The 20,367-nt window shown below is 41.2% G+C and overlaps 1 protein-coding gene across 11 annotated transcripts in view; it reads right to left on the reverse strand.

The window, feature by feature from the left end:
* The window catches only part of DPF3 (double PHD fingers 3), a 225,779-nt gene that overhangs the window by 108,793 nt on the left and 96,619 nt on the right, over positions 1–20,367 (reverse strand). For all 11 annotated transcript variants that reach the window (XR_005225503.2, XR_005225502.2, XR_005225499.2 and 8 more), the window contains exon 3: positions 19,878–19,985. Coding sequence is in view for 6 of the 11 variants with exons in the window: in XM_007055736.4 (XP_007055798.2) it covers positions 19,878–19,985 (108 nt within the window). In the remaining 5 variants the exon portion in view is untranslated. The remainder of the gene's footprint in view (positions 1–19,877; positions 19,986–20,367) is intronic.

The following is a 20,367-nucleotide window of genomic DNA, read 5'->3' on the forward strand; positions in this document are numbered from 1 at the left end:
TCTTTATAAAAGTTGTTGAGTCTCTTTCTGTCTCCTCCCTAATTTCCCAGGGCCTGGGCATCTCTACTTTACAACCTTGGTGGTTACAACTCTCGTTAGGGACATTCCTGAGGTGGGGGGTGCTTTATCAGCAGCAGAACATCCTTTTTTTCCAATTTTAGTGATGAACTCCCTGAGTTTCACCCAAGGCTGGTTTAATATGGGGGGGGGGGGGAGGGGGAGGTGATCAGGTCTCAGGCCTACATCAACCTCTTCCCCCTTTTCCATTACTTTACGACTTCCAAGAGATCAGAGACACATGATTTTCCTTTGCAGACACCATGATGTTTAGATCCTATCATATCTTTCAGGTGTTGCATTATTCTGTTTTTAATTATTGTTTCAACCAATTTGCTGAGTACAAATGTAAGGCTTACTGGTCTGTAGTTCCCTAGACCAGCCTTCTATTGAATATAGGTAACTATATTTGCTGCCCTCCAATCCTTCAGGGCAGTAGCTATTTTTAATTATCAGTTTGCTCCAACGCCTCTTCTTCTGACATCTCAGTCTCTGAGAGTACCTCAGCTTTATTACCCCCCAAAGCTGCTACTAAAACTAATATGAATAAAAGTTTTCATGTGTTTAAAATAGAAATTTCAATATACTTTATATATAAATCTCCTCACTGTTGGAATTTCAAATGCAATACCATCTGGCTAGTGCGTGAGATACAGGAAGCAAACGACCAGGCTAGTTTCAATGTCAAAGCTAAATAAAATACAAAAATACTTGTATATTTTAAGGTTTCAGCTGTGTTAGTCTGTATTTGCAAAAAGAAAAGGAGTACTTGTGGTACCTTAGAGACTAACAAATTTATTTGAGCATAAGCTTTCGTGAGCTACAGCTTATGCTCAAATAAATTTGTTAGTCTCTAAGGTGCCACAAGTACTCCTTTTCTTTTTGTATATTTTAAGTCTTTTTTCAGTTTTAATTAACTTTGATATAACTGGTGATACAGGTAAACATTGCACACACAGAGAGAGAGATTGTAACTTAAATTTCTGATTTTAACTCGACTTTCATAGTGATTAAATTAACATGGATATTTTTGTTTACTAGCTAAATGCTAAATACTAGTAAATTTTATTTACTAGCTAAACCTGTATACGTATCAAGGTCCTTACACTTATTTACACAGAATCTGAACAGTCGCCCATGTCAGCATCACTCCTGGGTCTGTTCATTAGTGAACTTGCTACTTCTAAGAGAAGCACATTTTTATTGGTCCTACAAAATGGGCTTTTTTTTTAATATCAGTTTTTATCAAAACAGCAGTATGTTCCACCCTTAAATACGCACAACTTAATTCACAATGAACTTGGGGCTAAACAACTTCACAGTGCCTACTCAAAATACAAATTAAAAACAACCTTCCCTTTTTCTAGACAATGTAATGTATTTGTTTCACAATGGATCATTTCCATCTCCACGGTAGCAGCTGCCACCGGAGCCATCATCTCTGTGCACTCATAAGCAGCTCCATTTCCAGGTCTAATTGGGAACAGAGATACTTATTGGGTGAGTTCCAGCATGATCCATCAGACCAGAGACAGCTACTGTGCAAACCAAAAGCAATCCAGCTTCCAAAAAGCCTCTTAGACGAACAGTGACTATGCTACAGGGATTCTTGTGGTCTTTGGTGCTGTTTCTCTAAAACTTAAGAATCGCCAGAGGAAACTACATATTAAGAATCCAATAAGTGCTGTTTAACATAGATAAATCCAAAGACGTAGCCTTAATAGCCACAACCTCTTTAAAATTACACAGGTGGTCAAAAAAAGCCACCTAATTCGCAGCAAACAGATCTACCACTGGGTGAATGCAGCCACTAAGCTCATTAACAGAATGTGGCAGGATGTGCCTGAAAGTGTCAGACAGTGGCTCAGTGAGCAATTAAATCCCATGTCACTTTAAAATAAAAATCTATCAGCGTCACAAGAGTGTGAAGCCTCAGCTCCTCTGCTGTTTCCCACCCCAGCCTTTTATTTATCATGGCATATCGGGAACAGTTAAAGTCACACTGATTATAATGAAATATGCCATATAAAAACCAGATTAAGCCTGCTCTTCTTTTGGGAAATATGCAGAGAGAGAAGCTGTCTGTTAGCTGTCGAGTTTGCAAAAGATACCATCTTTTGGGATGGTGCTCCCTGCCAGCAGACAGAGTGCCCCAGGGGAAAAGGTGGTGAAAAACTCAGACAAGCAGCATCCATCCATCCATCATATGCTCATCTCCAAGGCACAAATATAGCATTAGCGTGCAAGGGGGCGGGGGGGAATACTTTAAGAAGAAATAGAATACAATGCTCTTGCTTGAGTGGCTGGATTTTGTAGCTGTTTGGGGCAAAACAAGTGCATACAGCATATTTTGCTCGCTTGTTTGTTTTTGTATTTGTGATCAGTTTCGTGATTTTCTTATTGTTCTTGAATTGGATGGATTCACAGCAGTGAGTAGAATTAGGTATACTGAGGGAGAGCAGGTGCTCTGCAAGCTTCCTTCTACACACTTCTGCCAATGCAACTCAATCCTGATCTCCTGCAGCTCTCTCCTATTCCAGATCTGGACCTTCAGACAGCTCTGCCAATGCACAGCCGCAATCCCTGTTATTCCAACTCTGGGTGCCAAAACAGCATTGCCATGGTGCTTCAATCCTGACCCTCAGTACCCTCTGCTATTCCAACCCTACCCTCTACCTTCTTTCCATTCTGTCAATGCACTTCACTCCTGACCTGCAATCCCCTTCAACTCCAGTCCTGGGACCTACACCCAGTGCTGATCATTCACTCCCACCCGGCTCCACGATACCGCCTACTAACCCAGTCCTGGGCCTCTCCGGAACAGAAACTGCCAGTAGGGCTGAACTGTGCAGTGGGTTAGTAGTGCAGACAAATATCTTCTGGGATCTAGTCTGAAACCATCACATTCATTTCCCTTTTGATCTGAGACAGACTGGGAGAAGCCAGGTCTCTAGTGGAAGTGAAAGGCTACTGCATTAAATCATGCCCAAATGTCTTCACAACTAAGGGCCTGATTTTCCTGTCTATCATGCCCCTTCACACCGCACTGGCGATGCAAAAGGGGGCTGAGTGTAAGAATCAGGCCCTAAGTCACCATTAGGGAATGGCAAACCTGTCCTTGAACTAGTCCTACTGGAAAGTTTGAAGATGTTTGGGAAGCAATATCTGTCTATTATCTCCCTCTCGCAACACATCGCCTTAAGTGGGGTGAATGAATTGGTGGATTTTCCTCCCTCACGTAAAGGCTCTCTTCAGGGGGCAAACTGGAGCTGTACCTCACCCCGTAGGATGCTGCAGATTAAAGTGGGGCCCACTGATCCCTAAAATGGGCCTCACTAAACAGTCTTTCTACATGTAAAGGCCCACTGGGGCTTTCCTTCGATTTATGCCCCAGCAAGCACTGGCAGATTGGAAAGTCCCAGGGCTTCATCCCTTCCTGTCCTACAAAAACTACTAGGCTTGTGGGGGGAGAGAGAGAGAGAAAGCAAGAAAGGATGTGTGCGCGCTATGGGACTGTGCAATTCCATGGGACACTCTGGGTATAAATTGCAAGAAAACCCCAGGATGCCTTTGAATGATCAGACATTTCCCCTGGGCCCAAGGGAAGGATCCCTGGATGCCACTAGCACCTACCTAATTGTACAGCACATGAGGTTACCAACAAAGGGGGAGAGAAATAGGGTTGCAGGGACTGGTAGCAGTCCTCAGAACATGGTTAAGCATTGTAAAAGTTGCCCATTACTAATCTGTGTGTTTTACAAGCAGAATATGGTAGCCTAGTCTCTAATAGACATCACAGTAAAAAAATAGCCCTCCCGTTGATTGTGTCTCAGAAGTAATTTACACGTTTATTTCTCAGCACAAATATAAATCAATGGCACATATAAAACATTGTACCTTCAAACTTACAATACCTGGCTAAATTCTGGAGCAGCTAACTTCCCCCAGGGCATCAAATCCTAAAGTGATCTCTCCCTCTATTCTCCCCTCCGAAACCATTGTTCTAATTTCGCAGTCTTTGCCATTCATTCTCTCTCTTTAAATAGCATCCTATATCAATTTAAAACAAGACGTAATGCAACTCACCCTTTCACAGCATCGGCTCATGTAACAATTATATTATAGTATTTGAGGAAAGAGATTGCATAATCCCTACATTTGACAGAAGTCAGTAATTCAGGTGGTACGGTGCTGTGGAGCTAGGTGTGATCTAGACATCTAAGCAATGGACAAGGAATTAGGAGCTGCCAAGTTCTAGTCCTGGCTCCGGTGTCAATGCTCTCCATAGCCTTGAGGCAGTTACAGCCTTTCCACCTCAGTTTCCCCATCTATTAAATGGGACTATAATTACATACCTTCTCAGGGAAGGGTGGGAGTGTTAATGGGATGTGCTAAGTGTTATTACGGTTTGCTAAAAAAAAATGTAAATTTTAGATTCTCCTAAGGTAATTTGTGGGATCTTGTGAGATTTTGCAGGACTTCTATAATATCCCATAGGACACCCTAGAGAGCTTGTAGTGAGAATTCCCCACATTTTAGTCAGGATGCTTAATAAGCAAACTGCACCACAGAAGTGGGGCAGGTGCTGGGTACTGTTGCAATTGTTGCTAGACCAATTGCTTTAAGCAACTTTAATTGACATGCTCTAGAGGGAAGGAAAGTTGTCAAGAGGAGTTTCAAATGGGACAGGGAATTGAGCATCTTGGATGCTGTCTCTAGTCCTGCCACTAATTTGCTGTGTGATCTTGGGCAAGTCATTTACCCTCTGCCTGCTGTAGCGTGGAGATAATCCTTACTTACCTCACAGAGTGTGGTGAGGCTTGTTTAGTGCTTGCAAAACACTCAGATCCTCAAATAAGAGTGCCTATAAAGTGCAACGTATTATTATAGCTGCTTGCAAAGGTTTAAACCATTTTTTCAGTGAAGAAAAAGAAAGTGCAAAACTTAGTCGACTTTATTTGCACACATAGCGATAAATGGCCAATTGATAAACCTCTAAGAATGAGGATACTTACCCACATTGATAAAGGCCATCAGACAGATAGCGATATGTAATTTCAACGTACTGTTACAAAGAGGCACGCTTGTAATGCAAACATTGACGCTTTCCTCCAGAGGTGCCAATAAGTATCTTTCTGGCATTGGGAAAAAGCACAACAAATGTATCCTCAGCTCTTGCCGCCACATGAAGATGAAAAACTCCAACAGCCCCATAAAGATTTTAGATTAAAATGTGAACTCTAGAATTAATACCAAAATGGGTAAAACAGGAAGATTAATGGCAGCAGAGACAATGCAGATGGTGAAAGGCAGCCTGCAGGTTCAGCAAGACTCTGCATGAGGGAGGAGGAGGAGCAAGAAGCAGCAAGGGGTAAACAAGGTGACATTCAAAGGCAGTAGAATGCCCTCCAAAAGGCCAGCCAGAGGGCAGCTGTGGACACAGATGGGCCATCTGGGGTAGGCAGGCTCATGCTAACATGGCAATAATTACTTCTTAAAAATTGGCAAGGAGGTGAGAGGGCCAGAAGCAGATAAAAGTGATTTGTTCAACGTGCAGATAACACAGTAAAAAGGGTGGCAAATAGGAAGACAAGGATACAGAGAGAGAACATCCATTTTAAAAAGAATGTACGAATGAGAGAGACTGAGACCCCCCACCAGTAGCCCACTGTAAGGAAGTTTCCATGGTCACGTGGTACATTGGGCCAACACCACAAATAGATTATTTCCCCATGCTAATGTTTTTCCCAAGGCTTTATTATGAGGTTTAGGGAAAAGAGGTCAGAATTAAAGAAACAAAAGGGTTTTAGACAGTAAATAGTAAAAAAGCTCAGCTCAGACTGCAACCCTGCCCTCCAACACCAAGACATGGAATTCTGACTCTTCAGAGACTCCTCTGATTTGACAGAGTTCCCTGGCTTTCTTCTCATTGCCTGAATGGGCCTTCAGCTTCCAGCCATGCTCCATTTGTTCCATCCTGTGCACCTCTGGAAGAGATGTACCAGGTTTTATAACTATTTGCTTGCTGGTAGAGAAATGGAGGAGCAAGGCCTCCCTTACCCACTCTGACATAAGAGTGGCTTAAACAGGCTCCGGTGGCTTTCTCATCTCCTATTCCAGAATAGCAACCCTTCTCCACATCATTACCTGAGTTCATCCTTCAGATAAGAATGAAACTTTTTACAATCCACTTCCTGGTTTCTATCTGAAACCAGATTGATAGCACTGGGGAAATGAGGAGCTATGACCCACCCTTCCCTCTGAGCTCCAGGCTCAGGGCCCTAACAAATACACAAGAAGAAATTGCCCAGTCTATTGAAAGGTGCTGACTTTTCTTTCCCAAGAGCTCCCAGTGACAATTTTCTCTGTCACAATAGCACTTTATAATACACCTAGAGTGTTGATAAAAATGCAGCTACCTCCAAGGGTGAAAGGCCAGCAGGTGGCCACGCTACGTAGTATAACAGTTTGGGGAAGGCAAAATATTGCCTAAAGATAGCAAGATAAAATTCCTACTCTTTAAACATCCCCTGGAATCTTCAATGTCCATATAGAGCAGATAGCAGCTCAGTACTTTACATCTTTTCTGAAAGACCTTCTTGCATTAAATTGCGCTGAACCCAAACGAAAATATGAAGGGCTGAGTTGCCCCAACAGGGTTTGAATGTATGTTTCTTGAGGGAATCTGACTCAAACCTGATGTTCAGATCATTAGAACCAACCCATAAAATTAAAAAGTAAATGTATTCATCTATTTATTAAATGTATCAATCAAACATCACTTTGGTCCACATGTAATGTGTTTAAATTCACCAATGTCAGTTCTAAATGGACTCCTGCAAAATAAGTCAAACATGTAGTCATCCCTCATCCCCCGCCCCTACATACACACCCTGAGGCAAAAGTCAGAGAAAAAAAAATAGACAATCCTATTACACTGTGCCCTGAAGGTCAATAGACTGTCTCTGTCAATCCAACAGGATAGTGAATTCAGGAGTCCTAGACATCCCTCCAAGCCTTTCCAGCAGCCTTTAGACCATCAAATCTAGGAACTGTTAGCAAGAGTGTCTGAGCTGATGGCAAATGTTGCAACAGCAAATAAAGTGTAAGGTGGTCTCTTAGGTAGCCATACCATTTGGCTGTATCGAATGCTACTATAATAGACCAGGACAGGAGCAAGCAGATGCAATGCATACTTGAAAACACTAGATGGGGTGAAGGAAGGAGTCTTAGGAAGAAGTGGGGGAGGGAATAAGATGAAATAGCAGCAAGCTTGTATAATCATGCCATTGCATATTCAAGCCAAAGTACAACAGACTTGTTTTGAAAATTGCAACAAAATGTATGAGACATAGATGTTGTTAGCCTGCATTATGCCCTCTGTCTCTCTCTCACACCTCCTCCTCATCTAGCAGAGAGGAACTAAACTGTGTGATAAAGCCCTAGACCCTAATAATGTCTGTCCTCTGCCTCCACTTCACCTTACCGAAAATGGCAAGGAGGATGGATGAAAGTGGGGGAAGGGAGAGAACTAACATCCAAGGGGAAACGAAAGTGAAATACAAGAAGCTAAGAGTTGTGATCCTCCTGTATTACCTTTCATTAGACTAATGATGAGCCAAAGGAGCTGCTGGGCTGGGCTGCAAGATTGATGGCTGCAGGCAGACTCCACAGTGAAGAGACAAATGACTGGTCATTCCCCTCTGATGCACAGAGACACATCCATCCTCGCAGCCATACCAAACCCAGTCATGCTCCTTTTAAAAAAGGAGAGATAAACACTGGCAGATGGAGGCACCTGGGTGTCCTTTTCCCGCAGAAGGACACAGTTGTACTCTGAGTTCCAGGAGAAGCCCTGTCCATTCCCTAACATCTGGTTGTGGGATTTGCTAGCTTCTCTCCCTCCCAGAACAATCATCCATCTCTGGAACAGAGTGCAGGTCAGGGGAAGCTGAAGAGAATGGTATGACAAGCTCATCAATCTACACATGCATGTTTGGTTATTTAGCTTTCTTTAAACTGTTTCTAAACTGCTACCAATATGAAAAAGTGAATGGTGGAAAGGGCACAATAACTATTAAAATATTGTCCATGTACTAAAGCAGTAGGAAACTAATTAAGATTCAGGATTGAAAAGTGGTTCCATCTGTAGCATTTGCTAAGTTCAGGTGTATTTGGGGTATCATTGCTAGCAGGAACGGTGATTTATTTTGCTCATTTGGATATCAAAACAAAGCCCCACAAAAGTATATACAAGTTCATAGATTTATAATGCTCTACTCCGGGACCTCGGTGTGGAGCCACTACTCCAGATCGAGAGAGGCCAGTTGAGGTGGTTCAGGCACCTGGTAAGGATGCCCACTAGGAGGCTTTCTTTGAAACTCTACTGGGCACGTCCCATGGAAGGAGGCCCCGAGGCCAACCCAGGACACGCTGAAGAGATTAGATCTCCCAGCTGGCCTAGGAATGCTGGGGAATCCCTCAGGAGGAACTTGTGCAGAGGAAAGGGAGGTCTGGTCCTCCCTATTCTCCATGCTGCCGCCACAACCCTTATCAAGAAAAGTGGCATAAAGGAAAAAGAAGACATAAGAAAGAAGAAGATATTTATAATGCCATCCCCAGTTATAGCAGCTTCAGAGGATACTCAGTCTTGATTCTTGCTCCATTCAATTAATAGTGTGTTTGCTAATACCGTCCTGGTCTATAGCATCACTCACAGTTACAGCACTGCTGTTTTCAGTTTTACAGCTGTGCTGCTACCTCACTTCAGCAATGCACATTACATGGCAGATGCACCAGTAGCATCATTCACAAATGTCACATCCCTCTTTACATTCCTAGCTTCTATGAACTTAATTTTATCATCATGTACCAAGTATCTCTACCGCATCACTCCTGGATATAGCATCACTGAAGTCAAGAGAAGCTACAGGTACTCAGCACCTCTAAAAATCAAGCCACCTGCTGAGATGCCTAAGTGTGGATTTAGATGCCTGACAGTATGACCCACACTTGTGAACATCGGCTTTTCTTCCTATAACACAAGGTCTGTTGGTCTTTTTAAAGGTCTTCTCTGTAGATCCATAGGTCCTACACAGGGTATTTATTATTATTATATGTATTTCTAAGGCATCCATCCCAGTAGTATCTAGGTGCCGATACCTATATTTAGAAATCGTTCATTTCTCTCAAGGAGGAGGAGTAAAGTTTCCATCCCTCCCCACCCCATTAAGGGCCAGGCTCTTAGATGATCTAATGGATGCAGCTCTATTGGCTGGAGTGACAACCGTTTACACCAACTTAGGCTCTGGCCCTAAATCATCAACTTCTTTTAAGAGGAATAAAATCTTGTGCATTATAAAAGAGTGATATCTAGGTCTGGGAGGTGACATTTAAAAGAAACCACACACATGCCTTCTCCCTCCCAATGCACAGTACACACCTGTCCTCCTTCCCCCAAGGAGATTATTACTGACAAGGTGCTCAGAGGCAAACACTGGTGATGTCTGAATTTTGATGCATAAAATACTTGTATTTATTATGCATTTAAATGCAAGGAATATTGAAATGAATTGTAATCCAGTAAAAACATATTTAATATCCATCAGGTACAAGGTGATTATGAGGCTGTAAAATGTTGACCCTAGAGAATGAAAACAACAGATTTAAAGTGTCCACTGAAGAGGGAACGGACATGTAGTGGAGAGAAAACTATCACCGAGTTCTCTCTTGCTCAGCAACTAAGTAAAGCTTGGCTTGTAACATTTTGAACTGGACCTTAATGTTAACATTTATTGTTTATTCCTTTATATTATACATTGGAAAAAATAATCCACTATAAATGTTATAATATTTCAAGCTACAAAACAACTTAATTTGCCATATACCAAGAAGTTAATAGAACTGAATACATGAAATTGCCATATTATTGAACAAAATGACATTCCGCAATCTCTCTCTTATTTTTTTAAGAATTTCTTTATTATAAGTGAGTATACAAGGAGTAGTACATGGTTTCCTGGTCTAGCAGTCCTTCAGTTTTAGAGGGTTCAGTCCTACAAAATGCTGAGTACTCAGACTCTAACCCAGCAGTTCCATTGACTTCAACGCGACTATTTATGTGCATTATGTTACTTGTGTGCTTAAGTGCTTTGGTGGGATGGGGCCAGAGTGATCAACACCTTGCAGGATCAAGCCCTAAGGTTTTGATCCTGCACACACTTTTGCATGCACTGAACTCAAGGGATTAATCACATGCCTAAAGATACTCACATGTATAAATGTTTGCAGGATTGGAGCCACAGGGCTCAATCCTCCAGATCTTACTACCAGTCATAGGGCACCATTCTCCACTGCTTTGCATCTTGAGTAGTCATTTACGCCTGTGTCAAGTGGAGGGTGCCAGATCAGACTAAGAGGGCTTAATTTCATTAACAAAAAGTCCCCTTTAAAGGCACCTTAAAGAGAGTGTAAACAACAGTTAGAGCCACTTTAAGGCCCCTTTAACACTGCCAGAATGGTGTGAAGTGGCCTTCCTGCAACTGAAAATCAGTCCCAGAGCATTTTACAAGCAATTTGCAAAAACGTAAATGACTACACAAGGTGCAGAGCAGTGGAACGCCAGGCCTGTACTGCTTACTACCATGAGCAACTCCATTGTCTTCCAATGGGACTCTTCATGGTAGTAAGCACTGGGAACAGCAGTGTTGGCAGGACCTAGTCCAGAGGCAGTACAACGAAAAGAAGTTTATTTTAGACCATTTCATTTAGCCAGAAATTCCAAATTATTTTGAAGCCTGGTTATTCTCTCTCAGCTGTTTATTGGTAGTGAACTGTAAAACTGCTGGGGCCAAACGGTCCTCAAAATTACACGGATGTAAATAAGGAGGAATTATTAAAGTCAATGGAGTCACACCGGTATAAGAGTAGCATGAGAGAAGAACCAGGCTCCTGGACTGTCAGGACTTTTTCTGACTTCAAGTGTCATGTGAGACAGAAGTTGCTCAAGAGAACAAACTTTGAGAGATAAATGAGTCTTCAGCAGAGCGGGCATGTATCACTCATCTCATGTGACACTCAGGCATTTGGCAGCCGTGACACACCTCCTTGTTGGGATGTCCTACATCCAGAAGAGTAACAGGCATTCCTCTACACTTACAGCTTTTGAGGGGGTACCAATGCTGGGGAGAATTCTTTTATGACATTTTTATACAGGCTAAAGCCCTAGCACGGATGCAGGTAAGTGGTTTTGCTGGTATAGCTTATTTTGTTTGGGGATCCAGAATAAGCTATAATGGCAAAAGCACTGAATTCTTCGCTGGCATAAACTGTATCTACACTAGCAGGGTTTTCTAGATATAGGCAAACCTTTTCTCATGTAGACTAGGCTTCTGGAGTTGCTCCTCCCTTTTGCTAAGAAGCACTGAAGTACCTCTTAAATGGCCTAATTTCAAGGGACTTCCCATATTTTAGTCCTCAGGTTATCTACATTCAACACAGATTTGGTATCTCCCCCCCCCTTTTTTTTTTAATTGAAAATTACTTACATCAGAAATAAATAATTGTGAGAGTAACATTATGGAAAAAGTTATTTCCTGTACACTAAAGGAATGAATCTCAACCATTTTACACTGCCATCAGGAATAATTCATCTCTCTCATTCTGAATCTGTGCTGGAACTAGGGGTGCTGCCGCACTCCCTGGCCTGAAATAGTGAAAAACAAACACCAATATGGTTTCCATGGTTTCCATCAGCAGCACCCCCCCTATAAAAATTGTTCCAGCACCCCTGAGTCTGCATCACACACTGCATCCCACATTTGAGCCTTGGGAGGTTACGAGGTATGTGCTGAGACACCTTCTCTGCAATATGCCAGGCAGCTTCTCTGCTTCAAGCTGCCTGCTCTCCCTGCTGGATCTCAGCCAGATAAGCAGCAGGCAGTAGGGAGTGGGAAGCTAGAGGAGGAGGAGGACGACTTAAGGAAGTAGGGAGAATGCACAGGCAAGGTCCAACCTCAGTTAACACACACACCCACACCAGCTATCCCAGGCACCTGTTACCACACCCAGCTGCCTTAGGCACTCCAGGCCAGCTCCCAAAGAATTGCTCAGCACTTTGCAGGATCAAGCTCTACATGACGAAGGGTTCTGCAGAAGCCATTATTAGCTTCACCAGTGCCATTCATTCCTTCAATTTAATAATCTTCTCAGTTAACCTCTCTGTAATGAGAGTAACACACGGGAGTGCTTACAAGAAACTGAACTTTTATTTCCTGGCACCAGTCACAGGACCTGGGTCACAGTTCCAAAGTTAATAGACTTGGCAGAGAACAGGGGTCAGTAGCTAAAGGCCCTTTATTTAAAATGTAAAAAAACATGGGGCAGATTCCTACCTAACCTCTACAGACCAATGTGCTCTCACGGCTTTGCTCCGTTCCAGTGACACAAAGCAGTTGGAGTGTCCCATGGAACTGGCTTTATGGATTTATTCAGCTACACAAGAGAAAATGTGAAAGATGTAAATTTTTAAAACCCAGGAAATAAATAATCATTTTTTAAAATTTGGGAAATTCCAGAAACAGAAAAGTTTATATCCAAATCTAATTCAAGTTACTGTGTGGAAACAATGTACATATCTGACACACCATTAACAAAATAAAAAAAACACTTAAAAGCAAGGAAACTCCTAATTAAGGACATCACAAATCTCACGCCATCCACATTAAAAACAACAACAACCACCACCACCAAATTGGCCAAGAGGTTTTTTTTAAAAAAACGGTGACTAAGTTTGGATGCTTCCATTTTTGAAGGCCCAACTTGAGAGACCGTAAGGGTGCTAAAATTCTGTTCACTCATCCTCTGAAAAATCAAGCTCCTTTCAAGTGTCTGAAGCTGGGCAGATCATTCTTGCCAGATATAACAGAGTCATCCATATTTCAGCACAACACAATTTTAACTCTCATTCAAGATGAATATTATCTTTCCAGCTGCAATCTCAAAATATAAAATACAACAAAAAACCCTTTGAAAACAGAAATGTAAAAATTATATATGTTCAAATTAATGGCAGTTTCACACACAGGACTTTTTTGTTATTATTTCCAGGTTTTGCAGTTTTTTCTTTTAACATCTTTCAAATTTGCTTTTGTGTACCTCAAAGAAGACAATTTTTTTATATTTAAAAAGTATGTGTCATTCATTTGAGGCCCATATACACATAATTGTGCATGCAAAAATGCAGGGTCAGCTACGTGCCTCATTCGCACACTCTGATCCAGCAAACATGTAAATACCTGCTTTACTTTAGTCATGCAAATCATCTAATTGAAGCCAAAGGACTGCTCACCTGATTACAGTTAAGCATGTGCTTAAGCATTTGCAGCATCAGGACCACTGGATAACATTTTAAAAAATAACCTAAAATTTTTAGGAGGCTAAGTCATATTTGAAAAATCAATAGGACTTTGGCTCCTGAGTGCTTACCTCACTTTTGATAATGGGACTTGGAGTGCTTGGGAAAATTTTACCCCAAACTACCCCAGTTTTGCACACATTTTGTACCTGGTCTAGATTTTCTAGGAATGGTGTCTCAGGGAAAGGCCTAGGTGGCCCAGAAAGATACAGAATTAACATTTCCCTAGTCCTGATTATTTGCTACTTTTGCATTGGCCTGATCCACAGCACACTGGAGTTAGCGCATGACTTCAACTGACTTCAACTGGCTTTGGATCAAGCCACTTGAGAGATTCAAAGCCCCAGCGGCTTCTTCGGGAAGCCCTTTTCCTAATTGTAAGAGCTGGCAAGAAAAGAAGCCACACCATGTGATTTATGAGACCAATCAGTGCTAACCAACACACGTGTAATTTCGAATAGCAAGTATCAAATACTTGCCGTGAACTAGTCCATCTCAATCTACAGAGGAAAGGGGGAGAAAGAGACAAAAAGTTAGTCCCATAAATTCCAAAGACAAATTGAGAAAATAGCAATGTACTTCCAGATAGTCCACAAATACAAAAAGTGGTTTAGCTTTACTGACTTAATTCTCCACCAAGAATTATTTGCTCATCTAGAAATGGGTATGTTTGATTTTCAGGCATCCAAGATCATGAAATTCCATTTGGGGCAATATTACACACTCACTCTCATGCCCTTGAACCTAAAGAATTAAATTAGAAGGCTAAGAAGTTACAGCTTATCACAAGATAACTGCTTCCAGCAAGGATTGTACGTGCTTTAATTCCCTTAGGAGGGAAGTTATCACAGCTTAGGCAGCCCTGGTAGCCATACAATGCACGGCTCACAGAAGGTCAGCACAAAGCAAAAAGAGTTACACTGGGCAACATCAGAATGATCTTTACAACATTTACCCTGCTCATACAGCCTTACAAAATTCTACTCCTTCACTCACCTGGAGTGATTTATTTATTTATTTATTTATTTTGGATGAATGAGTTTAAATAGTTGTTCTGCATCATCATCCTGGAAAGGGTAGATAAGCAGATTTTGCTCCTGGGATGGTAAATTTTCATGACTGTTTTGCAAGGCTGTGTGTTGATGACCAAAATGTGGTTTAAAAACCCATAACAAACAACATGTTTTTAATTTATATAGTCCTTTTCACTTTAAGACCTCCAAGCGCTTCACAAATATTCATTAATTAACCCTTGCAACACTTCCCTAACATAGATAAAATAAAACAAGTATTATTACCTCCATTTTACCGACAGAGAAACTGAGGTAGCAAGATTTCGACTTCATTCTCCACTGCATTGCGTCTTGTACAGTCATTTACTCCTGTACACACATGGGTATAAAGTGCTGTGGGCCAGATGCTCTGGTCCATCAAGTTCACTTTGCAGCATATAAGAAGAGCAAAGTGAACAAACTGCTTAGAGATTTGGACTGGAGGGAGAATCTCTGCTGATCTAACGATGGTGGAGGTAGTGTAGACTGGGCTAAGGGTGTGTATAAGGGGATGGGGAGGGGGAATGTATCAAGGGGCAGGAGACCCCTCTCCCACTAGCATAGTTTACACCTATGGCAGACGTTAGAGTAAACCCCCTCCTGCTAACTTCTGCCAGGGTTGGGTGGATGAAGATCAGGGCATGACAAACGTTTCCCAGTGGCAGCCACTGTCTGCTAAGTACAAACTGGAGACAGAAATAGTGGAGAATAGGGAGCTTACAGTTCCAACTGTGCAGTGCTTTTGCACTCACTAGTCATCTACATGCTGTCGTGCTTTGCTGAATCAGAGCTGCAGGGACTTGTCCAAGGGCACAAGAGGAATCAATATTTACTTTAGTCCAGGTAAAAACTAAAGCTGGTCCAAAAAGGGGGGAAATGTCAATGAATTTCCTCTTATCCATTTTTCATCAATGTTTTCCAAACAGACTTAGAACCGATTAAAAAAAAAATAGGAGTGTAGCAGTTAGAAATTCTACAAAACAACACAAATGGCTCATTTTGCTTCCAAATTTCAAACATTTTGAAATTTTCTGACCAGCACTAATACAAAAAAACAAAAAAAAACACCTCAGGAGTTCCTGTTCCCAGTCTTGTGCTCAGACTATGAGGCTGAATTTCACTCCAAAGTGATCTAGAAAGTATTATATCTGCATACATGCTGTACAACCACAGGGTAGACTATATCCATATGTGCATTATATCTGTTGCTCTTCTATTTTGGCATGCAGCACTGTACCCTATAAAATACTTCATGAAAATTAAAGTCTGCTCCTCAAAATGTTAAATGTTTCACTGCTTGTCCTTCCCTGCAAGTTTACTGTACGTAGAACAGATGGTGGAAATCAAGGGATAATTTTGAGATATTCTCTAGGTCGTCCAGACGTTGTATGCTTGATGCAGAAATTACAGGGTGAAATTCTATGGCCTGTGTTATGCAGAAGTTCAGACCAGATAATCGTAATGGTCTCTTCTATGTGTCTGTGATTTACCCAAACCTAACATTTGACCTAACTGTACCATAAAACTGTCATAGTTTCACTGAGATTGCCCTAAATAAATAAATACATTTAAAAAAAACAAAAACAATAAACCATTCTTGTCACAGAGAAATCTATACAAAGAAATAAAACATACATAATGGGCCTAATTCTTCTCACACAAGTTTTATACTCATGTAAATCCACTAACTTCAACGGAGTTACTCCCAATTCACATCTGTTTAAGTGAAAGCAGCGTCAGGCCCTGCACACACTAATCACATGCTATTTGTTGCTCCCTCTGCTGGCCCTGCAGCAGCAATCTGTACAGACAGATGCCCATACAAGAAAGTAAGCAGAAATAAGCAGGGTTCGTTTCAAATTCTGCAACAAACTTAAGGGCTGGCAGGTGGAACCAGTGACTATCATATGGAAAAGGAAAAACGAAATCAGCTAGAAAAAAATGTTATTTTTAAGCACTGGAGAGTATGTTACAAATAAAACCCTTCATTGTTTAAAAAAATGCATAAGTGTTTGAATGAAAAGCAGATTTAAAAAAAAAAAATTTTTAAGTTTAAGATTTGGGGGAATACTGCCAATATAATATGGATTGGTAATGGGTTATAGAATTCCTCACCTTTAGATCAATTCCAGTCCCTGTCAGTAGAGATCAAAAGTTATTACCATCTTCTGGCTGTCAGGTCAAATTTGGGTGAAAATTTAGCATTTTCAATAATGTTTACAGAACCTGAGATCAATTCCTACACAAAAAAAACATCACTGCGGTGAAATTAAGTCTGCAGGCACCTATCTGAGGTTTGGACTCTGGTAAACAACAATTTTAGGGTCTCGTAATTCCAGTGCACCTTGCTCAATTCACTTTAACTTTTACAGAAATGTTCTAATTTAGCCACAGATCGAACCTACCAATTTTGATTACAATATAATCCTTTTTGCAGATTTTAGGGTTTATAATATAGCAGAAACTCAAAGGCAATTATGGAATAATCAAAAAGTTTCCATGATTTTTTTTAAACATTAGTGAAAACAAACTTTTCCCTCCAACATTTTTAAGTGAAACATTGCAGTCTTGCACTACTGTATGAGAACAAAGAGTGTAACTAACTAGAAAATGACTGGAACCAATGAAGAAACTTGTTAACCTATTTTAGTTGGCCAAGCTGAGAGAAATGCTAAAAGGAAACTGTCTACACAGTGAAAAGTAGATTTCACCTTTTTTTTCTGCTCTAATAATCAAGGATGTTATTCGTAACATAGGTAAGGAAAATTGAGACAAAGATGATCTCATGGCTAAGACACTGGACTGGGACTCAGGAGATGTGGGTTCTGTTCTTGGTTCAATTCCCAGCTTATTTCCAGCTATTGCGTGACCATGGGCCAGTCATTTAACATCTGTATGAGTAAGTTCCCTGCTACGTAGTTGTGCAGTGCCTAGCAGAATGGGGCCCTAACTCTTGGCTAGGTCTATAGCCCCTACCAGAACATAAATAATAAAAATACTAAAACTGTCTTTTGAAAATATATGATTTTAACATGACACTGTCCATTTAATGCACCCAATCCTGAGAGGCACTGAGCTCCTGGGCTATGATAAGCAACTTTCATAGGAGATGAGGGCACTCCTCACTTTCCAAGAAGAGCTCAGCACCCTTCAGGATCAGGTGTAATGTCAGTTAGAGGATTTGAGGCGCTTGGATGACGGGCACTACAGATTGGCTATAAAGATCCATGTGCAATCATACGCAGACACACAGTGATTTATTCCCATGAGCCATAATGCTTATTTCTTAAGATATGAAAGATCTCACCATCGAAAGATGGAGTCCAGCACATGTGAAATTAAATGTCAAATATTTAGTGTAATTCATAATTGCCTGGTAATACAAAGTGATAATGATGGCTACATTGTCACTTTAAGTAGTTACAGCAAATGAACTTATGCAGTACTTTATTTCTGCCGCATGGTCTATGGGTTTTCATAATTAGTATTAACATAAAAATTGCTAGACTGTTGATCACATGATTTTACTACAGCTACCCATGCAACTGTCCCAGTCTACAATGGCCAAAGAGAGGTGGTTGTCCAAAGGTTGCTGTAGCAACAGCTATTTAGGAGTTAGATCACAAGATGTGAAGATAATTACTGTTAAATGAAAATATTTCACAAACTAAATTCCACAGGCACAGCGCTGGACACTAAGAGCATCGTTAATTATCAGAGAGATTTTTGTGAAATGTTCATATTAGCATGGAACTAAAAAATGACAGAGAAAATACTTTAATGCAATTGCATTTCACACTAAAGCGGGCTTGTATTGAATGTATTTATTTTCGATTACCAAATGCAATACTCTAACTGGCTGAGACATGGTCCTGTTCTTTGACATCTACAGATGAAAAATACTATACAGTGCAAAAGTATATTGTATTATCATTATTATTTTATTACAATAGAGTAATTTCTCCTTTACACTGTGTGAGTTCACGATCAGTCCCCTGGTCTTGATTTTGTCCACGGTTTGTAACCCTTATTTGGCAATTACAGTACTTCCTTCCTTTTACCCATCTTATTAGTGACCTCTGCTATCATGGGGATAATGAGCCAAAACCTGGTCTCACTGAAGTCGACAAGAATTTTGCCTCTGACCTCCCTGGAGTCAAGACTTGGCTCTGCATCTTTTCTACCTCCTGCTCCACAAATGACTGCACTAAAACCAATTCCGGGTATTGTTGCTCACCACTCAGTTCCCAGACACCTTATGCTGTCAAATATTTTTTAATATTTTGTTAATTTATATTTTCGGTTGAATGTGCGTATTTTATACTGGCTGTGTCTCTCCTCTTGAAAACCACATACAGCTCCCAGTGTGTTCCCTCTTTCTCATAAATATATGACCCTAAAGACAGTATGCCTTTACTACTAACTGCATTGAGGAATGCACCACACTGCACTCTACCGGACACAGCTGCTGATCCTCCACATCTGCTTTACAATAACTCATTCAGCATCCAGACTCTCCATTTCAAATTAGTTAAGTGGTAAGGAGGAGCACCAAGGATAGCAAGGGTGAAAATCAAAGGGACTAAAACACACACACAATGTTCCACATCCTCACTAACTGTTATGATTAACTATTTATATTGCAGTAGCACCTATTGTGCTAGGCACTACACAAATTTATCAGTGCACGATTCTGCACACAAATCAGTGGTCTCACCCCTCTTCCTAGCAAAGATTTCACAACAGAGGCCATAGCGAAGCTTCATGTTACTAACACTTTGGCAGTCACTATAACAGGGTTCAAAAAAGAACTAGATATGTTCATGAAGGATAGGTCCATCAATGGCTATTAGCCAGGATGGGCAGGGATGGTGTCCCTAGCCTCTGTTTGCCAGAAGCTGGGAATGAACGACAGGGGATGAATCACTTGATTTCCTCTGGGGCACCTGGCATTGGCCACTGTCAGAAGACAGGATACTGGGCTGGATGGACCTTTGGTCTGACCCAGTATGGCCATTCTTATGATAACTGATTGTCCCTTTATATCCTTATGAATGGAAGACAAGATTCATATAAGTGGGTTCAGCTCCTGGTGGTTTCAATGAGAGTTACACCCACTTATGCCAGGGATGAATTTGGCCTGCAGACTTATATTTATTTTATTTTCTAAAAAAAAGAATGGAGATTTTATCAAGTCCACCGCATAAAGAGAAGAAGGAGGAGACAGGCCAAGACAGAGTCCAGAGACTAAGCACCAGTGCTGTGCGTATGCCAGTCTTCACTTGATCCACGACACCTCAGTGAATGCAACACAGAGGAGAGAGAAAGTGAGAAAAAAAACACAAAACACGTACCAGGTTTAATTTCCAGAAGCTTCAGCCTGGAGTCCTCAGGAGGATGTAAGCGTCTCTTTTTGCGCCAGCAGCGAGCAGGATATGTGTACAGCTGACCTGGGGCCAGTCCTGTGGGTTAAAAGCAAAAAATAAATGTGGTCCCCTTCGCATTTGTAAATCCCCATTATTTTCTCAAGCATCTCTGTTTCTCCATTCCCAGTATTACCATACTATAGGGGTCAATCCTGCAAAGTGAGAAGCAGCTCAGACAACTGAAGGCATTCGGCATCCCAGAAGCAGCTCAGCATCTTGCAGAATCAGCCCTACAGAGAAGCCACATGTCTCACTAAACATATTTCACTCTGCACAGGGGTTCACTGCAACCAGACCGCCACTTAAAAAAAAAAAAAAAGAATTATAACCGATAGGATGGGAACGGCTTTAACCCCATGGACACAAATGGTCATTTTTGAACAACTTGACAATATCAAACCTATGTCAATAATGCAGA

This window comes from Chelonia mydas, chromosome 6 (assembly GCF_015237465.2).
Source record: "Chelonia mydas isolate rCheMyd1 chromosome 6, rCheMyd1.pri.v2, whole genome shotgun sequence".
Classification (NCBI taxonomy): domain Eukaryota; kingdom Metazoa; phylum Chordata; order Testudines; family Cheloniidae; genus Chelonia; species Chelonia mydas.